Here is a 21,290-nt window from a genome sequence, read left to right on the forward strand (position 1 = left end):
CTTCGACTTCACCGTCTCCAGGTAATATAAAACAACAAACGTGCCGCTGTGTTCGGGAGAAACACAATCAAAATACTGAGGAGCAATCGTGTGGCAGGGAGGTGGGGGCGCACGGAGGCACAGGATCACACCGTATTTAAGCAGCGATCTTACAAGCGCACTTTTTTGGGGAAAAAATACACTTTTTTTAATTAAAAAAAATAAGACAAACAGTAAAGTTATCCCAATTTTATTTTTATATATTGTGAAAGATAATGTTACGCCGAGTAAATTGATACCCAACATGTCACGCTTCAAAATTGCGTCCGCTCGTGGAATGCCGACAAACTTTTACCCTTTAAAATCTCCATAGGCAACGCTTAAAAAATTCTACAGGTTGCATGTTTTGAGTTACAGAGGAGGTCTAGAGCTAGAATTATTGCTCTCGATCTAACAATCGCGGCGATACCTCACATGTGTGGTTTGAATACCATTTACATATGTGGGCACTACTCACGTATGCGTTCGCTTCTGCGCGCAAGCTTGGCGGGACGGGGCGCGTTTTCTGGCTGCTATCTTTTTTAGCTGGCTCCTAGATTCCAAGCAAATTTGTCAAACCCTGCATTACACACACACACACACACGCACACACACTTTCCCCTGCAAGGTAATATAATGGGTAGTCTTGCGAGCAACTAGACTACAATCTGAGTAATATATGCAAGCAGCAAGTAACACTCCCAATATAAATGTGCAAATTAACTCAAAACAAATAATGCTGCGCTAGCGATAATAAATGTATCCAAATACTTAGTGGATCAATTCTCCTGTGCAAATATTATGCCAACATAATAACATGTGAATATACAATAATATAATACATTCTTGTGATAATGTAAATCCCGTGCTTGAGTGCAATAAAATATTTCATTCATGAAAATTGTATAACTTGTGTGACCTCACACTTAAGTTTGGTCAAATAAAGCTTTTTATTCACCCCGGACTAAGGGAAGCTCCCTGATTACGCATAATGCGAAACGCGTTGAGGCAAGTTGAGCGACGCTGATGTCACATCCGACCCTGACCCGAGGCTTAAACCGCACGACGGCTTACTGAGACGGATCGGCGAGCACAGGCTTTGTTTGGAACGCTGTATAGACTTGGTGCTGGTCTTAAAGCGGATGTTCCACCCCAAAAATATATTAAAAGCCAGCAGCTACAAATACTGCAGCTGCTGACTTTTAATACAAGGACACTTACCTGTCCTGGAGTCCAGCGCCGTCCGCAGCAGAGCACGAGCGATCGCTCGTCACCCTGCTGCTCCCCCCTCCATCCACGCTGAGGGAACCAGTAAGTGAAGCGCTGCGGCTTCACTGCCCAGTTCCCTACGGCGCATGCGCAAGTCACCTTAATATAATTGATCGAGTATTGATGGATGCATTGATTATTTACTTTAAAGTTTATATATTGGGGTTGGCTCAGACACGCTTAGACAGACACACACACACACACAGGCAAGTGGTGGTTAATGTCCCTTTGATTTTAAATTGGGGGAGATTATCAAATTAAATATTATATATTAGTGTTTTTACCATATTTAGGTGTTTGTACAAGTCCGTTTTGAAATAAATGTAATTCTTAAAGCTGAACTCCAACTGTTGATACAGTAACACTTAACCTGCTAAATCCACATGCAAACGGCATATATAGGAGTCAAACAATAAAATAAAATGTTATTAATTAAAGCTGAACTCCATCTTTAGTTCACTTTACATAGTTTGTTTAGGCCAAGCTTTCCCAAACTATGTCCCCTCATTAACGTGAGGCCACTGGATATGCTGTATGAACTGTATGTAGCCAAGTCTACATTGAGCATACTGCACTGTGTTCTCGGTTTGAGGCCGAGACTTCACGTCTCGTATTTCGAACACAGAGTCTATCTGATCCATGCTCAGCCAGTCAGAGAAAGTGATGTATTCTAGCAGTGAAAGCAAAGCTTCCTCTGATTGGCTGAGTCAGAGAGGTGGGCTAATGGTGTCACAACCTCTGACTTAGCCAGAGGAAGCATTTTATTCATTGCTAAATACATCGCTTTCTCTGACTGGCTGAGCATAGATCAGATAGACCCTAATATGTTCCGAATATGAGACAGGAAGTCTCGGCTTGCACCCGGAACACAGTGCTGTATGCTGCCTTAGCTACATAGAGTTTATACCGCATATCCAGCGGCCTCACAATATATATATTATAATATATATATATATATATATATATATATATATATATATATATATATACATACATACATACATACACACACACACATACATATATACACACACACATACATATATACACACACACACATACATACATATACACACACACACACACACACACACACCTCTCTCTCGCATTTGCATGGTGAACGATCATAATGTGAAGAGTGCAGCATTTGTGATACACACTGTGTGTATGTACTGTCTATTGTAGTTTATACGTGTACTGAAAATTGTATTTGTTATTTCGATGCTTAATTGTATGATTACTATTACTAAAAAGTCAAAAGTGCACATTATAACAGTTACTTTTACACAACAGATCCCTCACCTTTGCCAGTGGAACTGTTGTGTCTGTTTCCACCAGGTAACAGTGAAGGAAATCGGTTTACACAATACCCGCTCTTGGTATAAGCTGCAGTGGATCCCTAAAACAGGATTAAGAGTGGTAAAATTTAAAAAGGCCGACCAGTGAATAACTTGTGTCTAGTCATAACAGTTGCACCTTTAATTACAAGTACACATATCATGAGAAAAATATGGGGGCTGCCATTTCTGGAATTCTTTTAAAAGTTTGGCTGTATCTAGCTTCAGTACTTGGGTCACTGACAACTCACTATAACAAGTATGCAGCAATGGAGTGTCAAGGAAAAGTAATAAACACAATACAGCCTACTTAAAACTGAATTTACTTGCAGGTCTACCTTCCATGAAAGATCCCAAAAAAAATGTTTTCCCTCCTTTTATGATAGTGGACAGAGCCATGCAAATGTATTTATTACAGGTATTTATATACAGCACCCACAATTATACATTCATATTATTCCCTGTCATCAATGAGCTCACAACCTAAGGTCCCTCTCTCACCTGCGTCCCTTTCTTACCTTTTTATTAGGATCAATTTAGACAGAAGCCAATGAACCTACCAGCATTTCTTTGGAGTGTAAGCGGAAACTGGAGAACCTGGAGGAAATCCATGAAAGCACAGGGAGAACATGCAAACTCCATGCAGGTAGTGTTCTGATTGGGATTCAAATCGAGGACCCCAGTGCTGTAAGGCAGAAATGCTAACCAATAGGCAACTGTTACGCTTATTTCTATATCCCCATGTGGCCAACTGCAAATCCAAAATCACAGATTTATAGTACAGATACAGCAATGTATTACAAACTATACACAGCTGTTTCAGGCAAGCAAACCATGATCAGTGCAGCATGTGGAAACCATGGACTATGGGGTAGGGCTTTTGGAACATCCTCACTATAATGTGTCTGGTTGTTTCTTTGCGTTGGTCTATAAGCCCTACTCCATAGGAATTGTGGTTTCAATACACTTCACTGATGATGGTCAACTAGCCTGAAATAGCTGCATGCAGTTAAGGATACAGCCTTTTTATAGGGCGATTTATCCTAATTACAAACCACCAGTTCTATTTTCAGTTGCCACAAGGGGGCATAAAGGAATGATTTGTAGGACTCCTCTCACTATCCAAAAAGGAGGAATAAACCCCTTTCACCCACATCCTGCCCAATTTTCAGCGCTGTCACACTTTGAATGACAATTGCGCGGTCATGCAACACTGTACCCATATGACATTTTTGTATTTTTTTTCCCCACACAAATGGAGCTTTATTTAGGTGGTATTTAATCACCACTGGGTTTATTTTCTTTAGAGGTCTAGCAGAGTATCACCAGGGATGAAACCCAGTGTCTGGTGATGTCTATGCGTTCCAGACTTCAGGGTGTAATTGACTGCAAAGGATTTCCAACCAAGTATTAAAAAGTGAAAGTTTGATTTATGATTGTTAATCTGTCCTATTACTTTTAGTCCCTTAAAAATTGGGAGGCACATATACAAACCGTTGGAATTCCTACACAGTTCACCTGATTTGGATGAAAAAACCTTTAAATTAAAGTTGAAAGTCTGCAGTTGAAGCACATCTTGTTTGTTTCATTTCAAATCTATTGTGGTGGTGTATAGAGCCAGAAAGATTAGAATTGTGTCAATGTCCCAATATTTATGGACCTGACTGTATATAGCACCTCCCTTTACTTTGGCAGTTGATTCCTCCGTTTTGAAGGAGGGAGACATACCAACTTGTGATTCATTGGTCTATGCTAAAGTCAAAACTCTATACCTTTCTTATTTTCTGGTGTTAATAAGGTTCTAAGGCTCCATACGGCTGAGACAGTACTGTCAGCTCGAGTTATCTTTGCTTTATGCTCTATATTATAGACGCCTTTTCCTTGCTGAGATTTCCTGACAAGATGCACCTTACTAACTTAGGCTTCCAATCCTTGTGTTTCATTGTATGCTATATATCCTAGACATTCATCTTTAGGCTAATACGATTGATTCATTTTCTGGAACATATTTAATCTTCCTCTTGTCCATAATGGGACTTACAACGATAAATCTACACGTTTGGCTATATTCAATTTTAGGATAGCTGGCCCCTTTCTTTGTTGTCCAGGCATCTTGCTTACTCTATAAAATACTATATCGCCTATCAATAGTTTACGTTGAACAGATTGATCTTAAGGTGCGTAACATTTTGAACCTAATGCTTTATCTGCCCACGACTCCAATATAGAACATTTCACCATTAATAAAAAACTCTTTATTAAATGTAGTGGTTCTTCTTTCTTTCATGTTGGAGCTCCTCCTCTTTTGTTTTACCAAAGTTGTTCATTTACCACCTTTATCTCTGCGGTGCCATCCTTCTATGGGTCGGTAGGCTATCATTGGACCAATGAGTCTTCCCTTCTCATTACTCTGCACAATTTCCCCCTGCTTGTGGGGTAAGTAGACCCTTTGCTACACCATGTATCCTACCATACATAAGGCATGTTTCTAATCTATTAATATGAATGTACTGTCTTTACCATGGAGCTCTGACTTAAACAAATGTGCGATTATAAAAATGTACTATTGTTATATATAAATATTTTTTGAGTGTATGCATGTATACTTATATATATATATATATATTTATAAAAAAAATATATTTTTTGATCTATACTGTTCCTTTATCTTGTAGATTTGCTTTTATGATTATAAAAACTGTCATCCATTGCATTGCATCCAAGTGGTCCTGAAGAAGTGGGACAGCCACAAAACGCGTAGACCCACACTGAGGACTAGTGCATGGTCTAATGTCATGTATTTTTTTAGGCAGCTTTGTTGGTGCTGCATCTCTGACATTTTAAAACTGTATAAAATAAAATGTGTTTTTTTTATATATAAAAACTTTGTTTTTGTGCTTTCCCTCCAATAGAATAGGCAGAAAGAATCAATGAACTATGAGGATGCTTACCAGCACCCTTGCAGTTCATTGAGAACTACAAACTGTCAGTCACAGAGGCCAACAGTAGATGTAGTTTGGTCATTCATTCACAGGACTCTATGAATGAATGGCATGGCTGAGTGGGCGGAGGCCCGCATGGAAGTGCCACTTTTAAACTGACAGCAGGTGTGGGGAGAGGAGGCAGGTGCTGGAACATGTTGCACCATAAAATATGGGTGAAACATGTAACATGTTCTAAAGGTGAACTTATCCTTTAATTTTTAAGATCTGTGGTGAAAACGAGACCTGAAAATCTCTTTCGTTTTAAGAGCGCTTTATTGAGTCTCTCACTAATTATGTGCGTCGGTTCCTTTTAGCCCACCCTCACCATAATGTTTTCTTGTTCTGTAGAAAAAAATCAGTAATCCTTATATCTACTGTATTCTTCCAATTGCTTAGGTACCAAATCAAAATCATTATTATAACAGCTGGGCGAATAGCATTTTTAGAAGTGGTCAGCATAATTATTTTAAGACCGTTCGTCTTTTAGGCAGGCAAATTGCCAGCTTTGCACAAAAAGGACATTTAACATACCCCCAGGACTCTGATTTACCTACTTTTCCCCAGGAAGAAAGGAGGAACATGCTGAAAGCACCCTTAAAAATCCAAGGAAGTGAAAATTGCCATTTCCGCCACACAGATGGGAAAGGCTCCTGGCCCTGACAGCTTCTTCTTAATCTAATAAGTGTTTTGGAAACCTCTAAACCATCACTTTCTCCAGGCAATTAATTCAATTATAAATAGCTGGTGAGTAACTTTCAAGCAAAACAATACCAGCCCACATTAGTCATCCCCAAAGAAGACAAAAGAGCAAGCTTTGATAAAATAAAGGGTTAATTAATAAGTTTGAAAATTGCTGAAAAAATGATCTAAATCGTCTTGATAAATTATTGCAATGCTTTCCATTTGGCCAAATTACGCCTAATGAGGCATGTGATATACTGTACTGCTAATTTCAAATATGAGCTTAAAGTTTGGAGTTCCCCTTCTCTCTATAAATAGTTTCATGAACAATACATATACCTGAAAGCCAGATTATTTCATTCAGTTCCATATATGGTTTTGAGGACTTCACAATACCACTGAGCAGAAAAATAGCTGCAACAAGTTTGTTCTTGCAGTCCTCCCCCTCAAGTTTTAAAAAATCCACCCGAGCAGCTATATGGATTCATCATACACTAGTAAGCTGAGCGGCAGAACCCCTGTAATTATTGTTCAGCTCTGCACACTAATCAACATTCGACTCATTAAAAACTGCTGAACCATAATTACAAGCAATACCAATGACACATTTAACCCAACAACAAATCTACCATTCCTATAATGAAAAAAGTTTCTTTAAATGTATGATAAGCAGGACTAATAGCTCACCCTGGATGCCACAATCAAGGAACGCTTCCCAGTCGGGCACACTACAAGTAGCCAGAGATCAGCCAGGTCTGGAGGGACTTCTATTAACCACTCGGAGAGCATTATCTGGAGAGTTAAGAAGACAACACATAAAATAATGATTGAAAACACATAAGCTAAGCATGAAATATGAAAAAAAAGTACTAAATAAAATACATGAATGAAATAATAGGCTCTACATGTAAATGACCTGGTTAGCATAATGCCTTGGGAGCTTCTTGCCAGCATCCACATCCATCTCCTCCTCTTCACCCCCCACTCCATCTTCTTTTTCTTGTGTGTCATCTATCTTCTCTTCCTCTTTCTCTGTCCAGTCCCCTTCAGCCAGTCGACGGGCATGGTTTACATAGTCTAACCGTTTCCTAAAAAGGTTACATCTAAGCATCAAAAGAACTAATATTTTCTTCAATACATAAAAAAAGTAAACAACACATTAAAGTCTAATTGGTTGTTATTCACAGCCGCTCCGGTTCTGAAAAATACTGCCCCGCAACAGTGTGACTGGGCCCTTAGTGTTTACACCTACTTTAAAGCGTTAACCCCCCTCCAATCTTTTTTTTTTAAACCCCTGCCTACTGGGTTCTGCACAGTTCAGATACTCACCCACCCAGCATTATCCCGCCAAGATCCCCTTCTGCCACCTCTGGTGTGGTGGTGTCGCCATGTTCTTGTGCGACTTCATTGGAAGGATGTAGGCTCTTTAAGGCTCAGCCAGCATGCCTCCCGATGATGCGCTGCTAGGCCCTCCCCTCTTGTGAATAAACGACTATGCCTTCTGGGATATGGGATGTGCATATCCCTGGAGGCACAGTGCACATCATTCGCCTAGGTGAGTGACATCCATGGAGAGAAGGAGCGAACATTTTTGCTTAAAAAAAAAAAAAAAAAGTCATTACATAAAAAAAATAAGGTATATATAAAAAAGAAAAAAAAATAGGATCTTAGTATAGCAGAGCGGATGAGGAAAGATTTGTTTGAGGGAGATTTTATTTGGGTGCAGTACCCCAAGCAACCAATTAGAATTCACTTTGCTGAATTTAGACCAAAGCTATTTAGATTCTGATTGCCATTACTTCTTTTCCTTATTTTATCTTTATGTAAATCCCAATTATGAAATTTGCTTTCTTTTGGTCCATTAAAAATACCACAGGAACATTTTGTTTATATGTTCTGCAAGTGCAAAATATACCTGTTGGTCCAACCAAAAACCTTGTGAGCTGATGACTTCCTGTGTATTCTGCATGTGCTGCACTCATATTAGTTACAGTATTCCCAGATATCTTAGGGGACTACCGGGAGAGGTTTCTGTAGTAAGAATTCGATGCAGTATGTGTACTATCCCCTATGGCCACCATGTTACGTTGAGGTGGGTGGTTGGGGTTCAGTAAAACTTTGTCTTAACTGATTATTTTTACCCCCAACTCCTCAGCCGAAATGCTACAAAAGCATTTAACGCAGGGATCCTCAAACTACGGCCCTCCAGCTGTTGTAGAACTACACATTCCATGAGGCATTGTAACACACTGACATTCACAGACATGACTAGGCATGATGGGAATTGTAGTTCCTGAACAACTGGAGGGTCGTAGTTTGAAGACCCTTGATTTAACACATCTAAGGACTGGTGAGCCGCATCATATTACACTTTAACCAATAAGATTTCTTTATTGATTTGTGTTATACATTGCCAACACCTTGAGAATTCTATTTTTTCAATAAACCAATAAGTATCATGGTGAAATAATCCATACCACTAAATATCCAAATTTCAACATTTCAGTCAAGAATGTCCTATAGCTCACGCTTTTTGTAGTTCCAGAAGTTTCCTCCGGCGTTCACTCTGTTCTAGAGAGTTGTATTTGCCCTTGTATTGTGCCAGTCGCGGGTGGGGAGCAGATGTGCTGTTAAGTTGTGAAGAAACCGAGAAGCTTCCGGCGAGGGCTTCTGTGAGAGTGTCCATTCCCAGGGTTTAACTGACTGGGAAACGCAGAACGCCCTGTAAAGACATGAAACACCATATACTGATTATGAAATGTAGGAGTCGCTTAGATACTGATAGAATAGCCAACTCATGCAGATCTGTAATCGGACACACCAGATATAAATTTACTGTAAGGTGTTAGTTCACCTTTTCATTTTCTCAGAAATTAAACACTTTAAAGCTCAGTCACCAGCAAAGGGACACGTTTCATTTACCGTATATACTCGAGTATAAGCCGAGATTTTCAGCACAATATTTTTGTGCGCTGAAAATGCCCCCCTCGGCTTATACTCGAGTCACCTTTTTGCTATTGATCTCCCGGACTTTGGGGACATGGTACCAGCCGGTTGTCCCCTGGACCCCAAGCGTGGCACACATGTAGCCCCACTCTCCCTCTATAAGTGTGCAAAGTTTGTTGTCCGTGGAGCCTACGGCCGGGGAGCACCGATTTTTCAAAGCCGGACACCCCTTCCATAGACTCCCATGTTAAACGGTCATTTCTCCAGTAACTTTGGGGACCCGATACCAACCAGTCATAGGTCCCCTGGACCTGAAACTTTGCACACATGTAGCCCCATTTCTCCTCTAGAAGTGAGCACAGTTTGTTGTCTGGAGGGATCTACAGCTGGGGAGCACCGATTTTTCAAAGACGGGCACCCCTTCTATAGATTCCCATGTTAAACGTCAGTCTAGGCATGGGCACAGTGAGGCATGCAGATGGACACCCTAGGCTTATACTCAAGTTAATACGTTTTTTCCAGTTTTTTTGTGGTAAAATTAGGTGCCTCGGCTTATATTCGGGTCGTCTTATACTCGAGTATATACGGTAATGCAAGTAGTGTCCCTGCTGCTGATATATATATATATATAATCTCTCTATCTATCTATATATCTATCTATATATAAAAAGTCTGCACACCCATGTGAGAATGTCAGGTTTTTGTGATGTAAAAAAAAAAAAAAAATGAGACAAAGATAAATCATTTCAGATTTATTTTTCCCCACCTTTAATGTGGCCTATAAACTGTACAACTCATTTGAACAAACAAATCTTTTAGGTGAAGGATAGTAAAAATCCGAAAAATAATAATGATAATGTTGCATGGCCGTGCACACCCTTACACCAATACTTTGTTGAAGCACCTTATGATTTTATTACAGCACTCAGTCTTTTTGTGTAGGAGTCTATCGGCATGGCACATTTTGACTTGGCAATATTTGACCACTCATCTGCAAAAACATTCCAAATCTGTCAGATTGTGAGGTCATCTCCGGTGCACAGCCCTCTTCAGACCACCCCACAGATTTTCAATCGGATTCAGGTCTGGGCTCTGGCCGTGCCATTCCAACACTTGAATCTTCTTCTGGTGAAGCCATTCCTCTGTTGATTTGGATGTATGCTTTGGGTCGTTGTCATGCTGAAAGATGAAGTTCCTCCTCATGTTCAGCTTTCTAGCACGTTTAAGTTTCACCTGTGGTGCTTATATTGGTCCAGCAGTGCACCAACACCTTTGTAGCCATTGTGCTATATGCTGGGTGTTTGGTGTACTCCTGTACCTTTAAAGGAGGGGTGGCTCCCCCCCTTCAGTCCACCTGCCCCTATCTCAGGGCTTGACAAATTTGCTTTGAATCTAGGAGCCAGCTAAAAAAGTTAGGTGCCAGGTTTATTGACGTCACTAGGGTTGGTATTGGTCCCCCCTCCACTAACTACAGACCCCCCCACTAAGTCCAGACCCCCTCCCGCAGTATAGATTCCCCTCACTAAGTACAGACCCCCATCCCGCAGTATAGACCCCCTTACTAAGTACAGACCCCCCCTTCCGCAGTATAGATCCCCTTACTAAGTACAGACCCCCCTCCCGCAGTATAGATCCCCTTACTAAGTACAGACCCCCCTCCCACAGTATAGATCCCCTTACTAAGTACAGACCCCCCTCCCACAGTATAGATCCCCTTACTAAGTACAGACCCCCCCTTACGCAGTATAGATCCCCTTACTAAGTACAGACCACCCCTTCCGCAGTATAGATCCCCTCACTAAGTACAGACCCCCCTCACTAAGTACAGACACGGTCATTGCAGACCCCCATCTATCAATGCAGACCCCCCCTCTATCAGTGCAGCCCCCCATCCATCAGTGTACACCCCCCACAGTGCACCCGCCCTCAGTGCAGGCTCCCCACAGTGTAGACCCCCATCAATGTAGACCTCCCTCAGTGCACCCCCCCCCCTCTTCCCTTCCATAGCGCCCCCCAGCACGTCTATTTGGACTACATGAAAACATTTACTAACCTCAGAACAGCGAGGGATAGGCACAGCGGAGTGTGTCCCTCGGACCCCCTCCTCCGTAAGCAGAGGAGGAGAGGGAGGCGGCTTCGGTCCGTTGCGCTGTGTGCGGGCGAGGACTGTGCGACAAGTAGTGTTAGCCGGCGGCACCGCTCGCTAACACTACTCGTCGCACAGTCCTCGAGGGTCCGAGGGACACACTCTGCTGTGCCTATCCCGCACTGTTCTGAGGTCTGTAAATGTTTTAATGTAGTCCATGTGTCACCCGGTGCGGAGAGGAGCATGGCGTTGGGAAACAGACTCCGGGTCCCCGATGTTCTCGAGGCGCTTCCCACAATACCTTGGGGCAGGGCGACAGCAGCAGTGGGGATGACAGGCCGCCGAGGATCCCCAGCTGGACTTCACTCTACTGGCCACTCGTTCCTCCCGCCGTGTCAGCCGCTGCTGTGCAGGCTCTCTTCCTGCTCCATCCCTGCTTATACCCCTTAATCATGTTCATGGCCAAGAACCCGCAACCCGCCCTGTAGCAGATGCACCTGTCACGGATCAAAGCCCAGGCGCCTGAGATTTGTCGAGCCCTGCCCTATCTATCCATTAGAATGTATGTGCCTCCACTGTAGGGACGCTCATTGTTTAGTGTTAGGACCACAGATTACAGGGTTTGCGTTTGCAAATGCGTGCGGACAAAACCCGTTTTTAACGCATACTGTTAGGTTAATTGGTTGTTCTGCAGGCTGGTCGGTAAGGAGGCTTGGTTTTCCCCTGGGCATTCCCCAGGTTTTGTTGTTATCAGCTTTCTAGCAGAAGCCTGAAGGTTTTGTGCCAAAATTTGACCGGTATTTGGAACTGTTCATAATTCCCTCATGCTTCACTAAGGCCCCTGGTTCCAGGTGAAGAAAAACAGCCCCAAAGCATGATGCTGCCACCACCATGCTTCACTGTGGGTATGGTGTTCTTTTGGTGATTTATAGTGTTGTTTTTTCTTCAAACCTATCTTTTGGAATCATAGCCAAAAAAGTTCAACCATGGTTTCATCAGACCATAACACATTTCCCCACATGGTTTTGGGAGACTTCAGATGTGTTTTTGCTAAATTTTGCCAGGATCAGAGGTTTCTCTTCGTAAGAAAGGGCTTCCGTCTTGCCACTCTACCCCAGACATATGAAGAATACGGGAGATTGTAGTTACATGCACCACAGAGCCAGTACTTGCCAGATATTCTTGCAGATCCTTTAATGTTCCTGTAGATCTCTTGGCAGCCTCGCTGATTCGTTTTCTTATCAACTTTTCATCAAATTTTGGAGGGACGTCCAGTTCTTCTGCCAGATTTTCTTCAATCGATGATGACCATCTTCACTGTGTTCCATGGTATATCTAATGCCTTGGAAATTCTTTTGTACCCTTTTCCTGACTGATACCTTTTAACAATGAGTCCCCTTTGATGCTTTAAAATCTCTCTGAGGACCATGGCTTTTGCAGTAGGATGCGACTAAGAAAAAGTCAGGAAACTTTATTTGGGGTTAATCAGAGGCACTCTAAATGATGGCAGGTGTGTACTGACTTCTATTTAACATGAGTTTGAGGCTGCGTTCACACTTGTCCGACAAACGGTCCTACATTGGGAGCCTCATGTAGCCTCATGTAGTGTGAAAATCAATGTTTCCCTATGAGAGCTGTCTTAACTGGTCCTACACAAGTTGGTCCGACTTTGAAAATGCTCCCTGTACTACTTTTGGTCCTACATTGATCCTACTTCAACCCATTGAATATCATTGAAGTCGGACCAAAGTAGTATCCTGTTCATGAAAGTAGGGTGGATGTAGGACCAATGTAGGATAAATGTAGGACCAATGTAGCAGAGCAAAGTAGGATGAAAGTAGTGTAGTAGTGTGAACCCAGCCTGAATGCGATTGCTTAATTCTGACCACAGCTACATCCCCAGTTATAAGAGGGTGTACTTATGCAACCACATTATTTTATTTTTTCTTTCCCTCCCTAAAAAAATTAAATTTGTTTTTCAACTGAGTTGTGCAGTTTATAGGTCACAATAAATGTGGAAGAGTTATGAAATTATTTATTTTTGTCTAATTTTTTTTACATCACAGAAACCTGGGGTGGTAGACTTTTTTATATCCACTGTATATAGTTAACTAAACTTAAAGCGTTTGTAAAGGAATTTTTTTTCCCCCTATAAAATAACAAACATGTGATGTCATACTTACCTCCACTGTGCAGTTCGTTTTGCACAGAGTCGCCCCGATCCACGTCTTCTGGGGTCCCTCAGCGGCTGTGTCTGGTTCTCCCTGCAATTACTCACCACAGTCATGTGAGAGCTCGCATGGTGGTCAGTAATTGCAGGCGCGCTCCTGTGATACAGCGAGCGACTATAGCCACTCTCTGTATCACTCGGCCCCGCCCTTCGGCGCGCCGCGTCACTGAATGTGATTGACAGCAGCTCCAGCCAATGGCTGCCCTGCTCTCAATCCATCCGCTCTAGCCAATCAGCGGCCAGGCTGAGCGGCGAAGAGGATATCAGGAGCGCGCGGGACTTTCGACGGGTCATGTTTTTATTTTTTCTAAATAAGTTCCTTTAAGCTAGTGAATTGTTGGGTTCACTTATCTTTTCCTTCTAAATGTTTTTTTTCTTTGTCTGAATTTCTTACTTCCTGTTCCTCCTCAGTAAGCTTGCCACCATCATTCGAGCCGTTCTGGCTGGGGGTTAGTCAGCCAGAACAGCTTACCGAGGAGGAACAGGAAGTGAGAAATTCAGACAAAGAAAAAAAAAATTTAGAAGGGAAATCAAAGGAAAAGGTAAGTGAACCAACAATGCACTAGCTTAAAGGAACCTAGTATTTAGAAAATAAAAAACAAACCTTTACAACCCCTTTCAGCACCCAACACTTCCAGATATGTCAGATGCCTAGTCCCCCGCTGAGCCCTGCAGTTAAATCCATCAGCCCCCTAAATCAATATTGTGCCCTGTATTATAATAGATGCCACAGGCAGCAAAATCCCTCCAAGAGAGCAATGATCAATGGAACAAGAAGCAAGACAGGCAAGTATGGGCTTTGTTCTTTCACAAGTACTTCATTGTTTTTAGGAAGGGATGGAGTCATTTCAATAAAGCTGAGCCCCAAACAGAAATATAAAATAAAAACAACAAAGGCATTCAATAACAAAAATAACACACAATTAGTGCAAGAATTTTCCCCAATCATCCTAAATTTCACAGAACTATCCTGAGTGTGCAACACATTTCTGAGGTCCAGCAAACAGCTACAGTTCTATGTATTCACCATCTAGCAGAAATATTCCATGCAGGACAAAAAAAAAAAAAAAACAGACATTTTCCTGCCACTGACTATTTTTTTCTTCTTACCGACTATGGACACAAGTGAAGTTTTCCTCCCACTGACCCCTGGTGACTTAAAGTAGTTGTAAACCCTTACATATACTCAGTAGTGACTGGCCTCAGGTGATACACAGAGATGAAACAAATTCTCCTACTTAAGTCTTACTTGTCTATCTGCAGCACTTTCTTCTCTATATCCCTTCAAAGTGCTGCATTTTAAAGCTTGTCTGGGAGTTCAGAAAAAAGGGGGCAGAGAGCTGAAGTTATTCTCTGCAGAGTTCATTGGAGGAGAGCTCTGAAAGGTGATAGGAGGGAAGGGCCACAGAAACAAAGCCGAGGCTGTCAATCAGCTTGAGGTCCCTCCCTGGTCACCTTTTTTTTTCTCTTGGTGACAGGAAAACTTATCAGGGGCACGATGTGGCATGATTCCGACACATGATTCCGAATGACTTCCATTCATGACAGCTTGCTTACTATTGTCATGCTGTGATTGGCCCACAGCTATTACATGGTACCTAGCACCCTGTACCATACGATTAGCTGTAGCAAATTACAGTTCACAATAGTAAGCAAGCTGTCATGAATAAAAGCCATTCATGACAGCTAAAACTATTACCAGTGATCATCGCATAATGAGGGATACCTTTGCACTGTGTACACAATGTATAGACATTTGACCTGTGCTCACCACTGTGTATAGAATCAGCATACTGCAGTGTAAACTACTATACAGAATTGATACAATGTTGCAGAGACAAAATTCCATTGTTTACCCCCAAGTGACATGTTACTCATCTGTGAAGGTTTTCAGCCTGATAAACTTGTCAAACTATTGCTATTCCACCACTGCAACATTGTATCTATTCTGTATAGCAGTTCCCTCTCTGTTGTAGTCAATTCTTAGGTTAGATTCACATTAATCTGGATACAGGAATGTGTGTAAATGGCACACATTACACACGACACAGTGCTGGTATAAGACAGGTCCATTAGCTAGCTATACATCTTTATCCAAAAAGGAAAAACAAATGTTGCTGTAACTGCAGTGCAAGCTGGAGTCTGAATTCCATTTGTTAGTGTATCTAGGTCTGCTAGAACACTTGACACTCCTCTCCCTCCAGACTGACAATGCTGCTTTCCAAAGGTGCCCCCTGTGCTCCTTCATCCAGAATGGGGGCACTGCAATACAGGAGGTGTGTTACTGCCCAGATCACCAGGTGAAAAGCCTAAAAAAAAGAAAACGAATGCAGCCACCACAGCTAATGATTAGTAAGCTGCAATATATAAAAATGTTGGTTTTGGGTTTAATACTGCTTTAACCTTATGCTTTAAAGTGGTTCTAAAGGAAGTTTTTTTATCTTAATGCATTAAGATAAAAAACATTCAGTGTGCGACAGCCCCCCCTAATTCTTACCCGAGCCCAATCTCAATAAGCGATGTTGCACGAGAGCCTTAGCAATCTCCTTCTGATTGCCAGCAAGCACCATTGGCTGCTCCTGTCAATCAAATTCAGTGAGCCAATGAGGAGAGAGAGGGGCGGGCCGAGGTTCCGTGTCTGAATGGACACAAAAAGTAGTGGCTCGGGTGCCCCTATAGCAAGCTGCTTGCTGTGGGGGGCACTCGGCAGAAGGTAGTGGCCAGGAGTGCCGGCGAGGGACCCTAGAAGAGGAGGATCAAAGTAGTTCTAAAGACAAAACATTTTGACCTTCATGCATTCCCTGCATTAAAGCGGAGCTCCGCTGTAAAAAAAAATAATTTAAAGCCAGCAGTTACAAATACAGCTGCAAATACATATATTCGGACACTTACCTGTCCTGAAGGCCAGCGACGTCTGCAGCAGAATACGAGCAATCGCTCGTCTATCTGCTGCACCCACCGCCATCCTCAGTAAGGGAATCAGGAAGTGAAGCGCTCCAGCTTCACTGCCCGATTCCCTACGGCGAATGCGCGAGTTGCGCAGCGCCGTTCTCACCGGTCCCCGTTGAGTTCTGGGAGCTGAGTGTTTCCCAGAACACAACGGCCGGGGCGAGAAGTGACGCACTACCCGCAGAGAGTGCAAATACCCGTCTTTAACAGGTATCTGCACCCCCCTCCCCCCTGAAAGGTGTCAAATGTGACACCGGAGGGGGAAGGGTTCCGATGAGCAGAAGTTCCATTTTAGGGCGGAGCTCCGCTTTAAGTAAAAAAAATGCCCAACTACTTGTTTCTTTACCCCCATCCATCCCTCTCCCTGCTCTCAGACTTCACTGTAGGCAGTAGGGATGAGCTCCGGCGTGTTTGCACAGTCCACGTGCAGAGCCCGCCAGGAAGTCTGCACAGCGCTGCGCTAACCACAGGCAGGGAGACATGTCCCGATCTCTGCAGCCGAGCATCGGGACAATGTCTCCCTGCCTGTGATTAGCGCAGCGCTGTGCAGACTTCCTGGCGGGTGAGGACCAAATAAGCAGAGGGATGACTCATTAGGACGCTGCTGCTGTTTTATTATCCAATCAGCAGGGGTATGTTATAATTGGACAGATTGAGTACCTGACTGTACTAAAAAACTGGCTGCAGAGTTACAAAACCTTATAGCGGAGCAAAACCAAAAGCTCTGCTTTTCTGTCTCCTCCTCCCCCCCCCTTCCGCTGCGACATGTGGCACCTTTTGGGACGGGGGGGGAATATCGGGGGTCTTGACAGGTACCTGATCCCACTTCAGCCCCCCACAGATCCCAGAAGATTGTGGCCCGATCCCAAAGTGCTTTGCGCCATAGGAAACCTGCTGTGAAGGCTCAGGACTTCACTGTTATTTTGCCTTAGTCAGGATGGTGGAGCCAGCACCCAATAGCTGATTGGTTGGATCCCTGGACAGGCAAGTGTCCAAATATTAAAAGTCAGCAGCTATAGTATTTGCAGCTGCTGACTTTTAATTTATTATGGGCTGGAGCTTCTCTTTAAGCAAGCATTGATTTATAAGCATGCCTGCAGTTCACCTTTGAATGCATTGCTTTCCATATCTACCTCCTACAAGATCTTACCGACATGTGCTGAGCATAGACTGATATACTAGTATAAATAATGGGACCAGGAATGAAATGAATATAAGCTGTCACCTTTCCCACTATATCCAGCTCCATCCCTCATCCATTCCTCCCGCCAGACACATCCTTTCCACCATCATGCCGCTTACCTCGTGACGTCACTACAGATGCGACACAAGCGGAACCTAGAGACCAGGACGCGCCATACCGGAAGTCTCTTCGTACAGTCATGTGAGCAGGAGCGGGGGTGGGGCCTCCTCTGTGGTGTGGTTGGTGCTGTGTGTAGAGGTGACGTGACTCCCTACATGTCCTACAGAGGCGTGCCTGGGCTCTCCCCATAGCCTGTCCACGGAGCTCTTCTTATGAAACGGGCGAGTCCCAGCTATTTGTTTACTTAGGAGGAGATGGAAGGCGCTCACTGACAGGATATAGAGAACAAATGTGAAGGTTTCCATTGCTGACGTCTAAAAATGCTTGTGGCCTGGCTGTTATGCAGTGTCACTCGCTTTGGTACCTTCCCAGTCATTGACCTGGAATAAGTATGCAGATCATTCTATCTGACGTTCCATGTGTGCTCAGGCCCCATACCCACTGTGCTGTCGAAGGCCTCTACCATTTCACGAAGGAAGTAAAAAGTATTGTAAAAAAAACACACTGACACAAAAGAATAAAGTCCTTTATTAAAAAAAAAAAAAACTCCAGCGCTGAAAAATCCACTCGTTCCCGGCTTCCTGCGTTGTCCTGATCCTGCGACGGGTGTGGGTGATCTCCCGCGATGAGAAGATCCAGCGTCGGGTGATCTCCGCTCCGGCGATGTGAAGATCCATCCATCCGGCGCAGCAGCATCCCGGACCTCCTCTCACCGCTGGGCACAGCCCAGCGAATGAGCGGCTGAAGCGGTGACATTTCTTATATAGAGGAGGCAGAGCCACCCGTCACGTGACCCCGCCCCCTCTGACGTACCTCTGCTACGTCACTGGGGAAGACCAAGAAGAGGAAAGACCTTTCTCTTCTTGGTCTTCCCCAGTGATGTAGCAGAGGTACGTCAGAGGGGGCGGGGTCACGTGACGGGTGGCTCTGCCTCCTCTATATAAGAAATGTCACCGCTTCAGCCGCTCATTTGACGGCGGGGTTCCCCTGAATATCCATACCAGACCTGAAGGGTCTGGTTATGGATATTTACCGGGAACCGCACGTCATTTTTGTTTTAAATTGACAGCGGGGTTCCCCTGAATATCCATGCTCAGTAAAATTAACGTCCGTTAACATAACGGACATTTACGGAGACATTTACTAACGTCCATGTGCCATAGACTTCAATGTTAAAATATAACGGACGTTAATATATCCGTTACTTGCAACGGACAAAAAATTGACAAAAAATAGTGCAAGACCCGTCACATATTCCGTTATAACTAACGTCCGTATGTTATAACGGACTATTACGGATCTTTACGGAACATAAAAAAATCCCATAGACTTTAATGATATTTTATAAAGGACGTATAACTTCCGTTTTTTAACATTATCTGACGGATTTTAAAACGGATTATTAAAACGGATTTATTTTGTAGTGTGAAAAGGGCCTAACCTTTAAAACCCTTTGGAATCTTATTTTGGAGAAATCCGAGATTTATGGGTTATGGCAACGTGAATCTTGGGCTCAGATCACAAATTGAAAGATAGACCTTTGTGATTGCTTTGTTTATATCTGTGACGCCGCGTACACACCATCACTTTATGTGAAGTAAAAAACTACGTTTTTGAAACTTCAATTTTCAAAAACGACGTTGCCTACACACCATCGTTTTTATCACAGTGGTCTAGCAAAGCGAGGTTACGTTCACCACTTTTTTCCATTGAAGCTCGCTTCATAACTAGCTTCTGGGCATGCGCGGGTTTAAAAACGTTGTTTTAAACGTCGTTTTTTGCTACACACGGTCAATTTTTGTGAAACAAAAAACGTCGTTTTGAAAAACGACACAAAAAATTGAAGCATGCTTCAATTTTTTTTTGTCGTTTTTCACAAGACATAAAACAACGTTTTTCCCCCACACACGGTCATTTAAATTGACGTTTTTAAAAACGTCGGTTTTTTTCATCACATAAAGTGATGGTGTGTACGCGGCATGAGGCTCCATTCACACTAATGCTTTTTTTGATGCATTTTGCAGAAATGCAGGGAAATTTTTTAACATGGTTTCGTATGGAACATGTTCACATCAATGCTTTTTTGTGCCTCTGCGTTTTTGGAAAGGGTCAGGGACTTTTTTTCCTGCAAAAAGCAGCGTTTTGCATGTAATAGAATTCAATGGACCCGCATCCAAAACGCAAGTACCGCGTTTTTGCTGCGTTTTGCATTTTTTTTTTTTAACCTGTTTATAGCTGGTTGTTAAAGGAAATATAAAAAAATAAAAATTGCTGGCTAAAAAACAATCAAACCGCAAATCGCGGTAAAAATGTACGTCAAAAAACGCAACAAGCACTGCAAAAACGCTCAAAGGCAACATGCGTAGGTGTGAATCGAGCCTTAGAGAGGGAACTAAGCATGCAGTTTTGGTCAGCCCGTCATGTAAAACTTCTTTGGTAATGGATTGGGCAGTGGAGCATTGATCTTTTATGAAGTACTTTAAAGCGGGAGTTCACCCATTTATTTAATTTGTGCCCTTTTCCCCTTAGATTCCTGCTCGTTTGGTCTAGGGGAATCGGCTATTTGTTTTAAAATATGAGCAGTACTTACCCGTTTACGAGATGCATCTTCTTCCGTTGCTTCCGGGTATGGGTCTTCGGGAGCGGGCGTTCCTTCTTGATTGACAGTCTTCCGAGAGGCTTCCGACAGTCGCATCCATCGCGTCACTAGTAGCCGAAAGAAGCCGAACGTCGGTGCGGCTCTATACTGCGCCTGCGCACCGACGTTCGGCTTCTTTCGGAAAATCGTGACGCGATGGATGCGACCGTCGGAAGCCTCTCGGAAGACTGTCAATCAAGAAGGAACGCCCAGTCCTGCAGCCCATACCCGGAAGCGATGGAGAGGATGCATCTCGTAAACGGTAAGTACGGATCATATTTTAAAACAAATAGCCGATTCCCCTAGACAAAACGAGCAGGAATCTAAGGGGAAAATGTGCTCTCTAAGGGTGAACCTCCGCTTTAAGGCCCGGTTGACACTAGTCCGATGGCAGACATCACATGTGATTCACAGCGCATTGCTGTGCACATTACATGCAATGTCTGTGTGATGTGATTTCAGCCATAGAAACTGTATGGCTGAAATTGCATCTCATGCACACCAAAATGGTGCAGGACTCTTTTTTTGCTCCTCACTGGAATCAGATCGCATGGGTGTTCAGATTCCTGCACCATTTTACAGTTCGCACTGTGATCTGCGAACCAAGCTGGGGGTGTCGTTAACTTTACATTGACACCCGCAGTGGTTCACAGATCTCAGTGTTAACCACTGTGCGATTCAGGTGCGATGCGGGAACCCGCCCTGAATTCGCAGGGTTCCCCGCATCGCACAAGTGTGAACTGGGCCTAAAGGGGTCTAAAACCCAAAACCAAAAATGTAATATACTGCAGCTTACCAATCATTAACTGTGGTGGCTGCATCAATTTTATTTTCTTAGTCCTGTTTTCA

The 21,290-nt window shown here is 43.2% G+C and overlaps 1 protein-coding gene across 2 annotated transcripts in view; it reads right to left on the reverse strand.

The window, feature by feature from the left end:
* The window catches only part of SNUPN (snurportin 1), a 31,784-nt gene extending 13,883 nt beyond the window's left edge, over positions 1-17,901 (reverse strand). The window contains exons 1-5 of one of the 2 annotated variants that reach the window (XM_040342987.1): positions 17,803-17,901; positions 8,818-9,011; positions 7,206-7,377; positions 6,977-7,081; positions 2,590-2,686 (exon numbers count right to left, since the gene is read on the reverse strand). In XM_040342987.1, coding sequence (XP_040198921.1) covers positions 2,590-2,686; positions 6,977-7,081; positions 7,206-7,377; positions 8,818-8,975 — 532 coding nt within the window. In that variant the 5' untranslated portion in view covers positions 8,976-9,011; positions 17,803-17,901. Of the gene's footprint in view, positions 1-2,589; positions 2,687-6,976; positions 7,082-7,205; positions 7,378-8,817; positions 9,012-17,725 lie in introns of both variants that reach the window. The other variant, XM_040342986.1, reaches the window with a different exon arrangement.
* Positions 17,902-21,290: the final 3,389 nt, after the last annotated feature.

The sequence above is a fragment of the Rana temporaria genome, chromosome 3 (genome assembly GCF_905171775.1).
Source record: "Rana temporaria chromosome 3, aRanTem1.1, whole genome shotgun sequence".
In the NCBI taxonomy this organism is placed as follows: domain Eukaryota; kingdom Metazoa; phylum Chordata; class Amphibia; order Anura; family Ranidae; genus Rana; species Rana temporaria.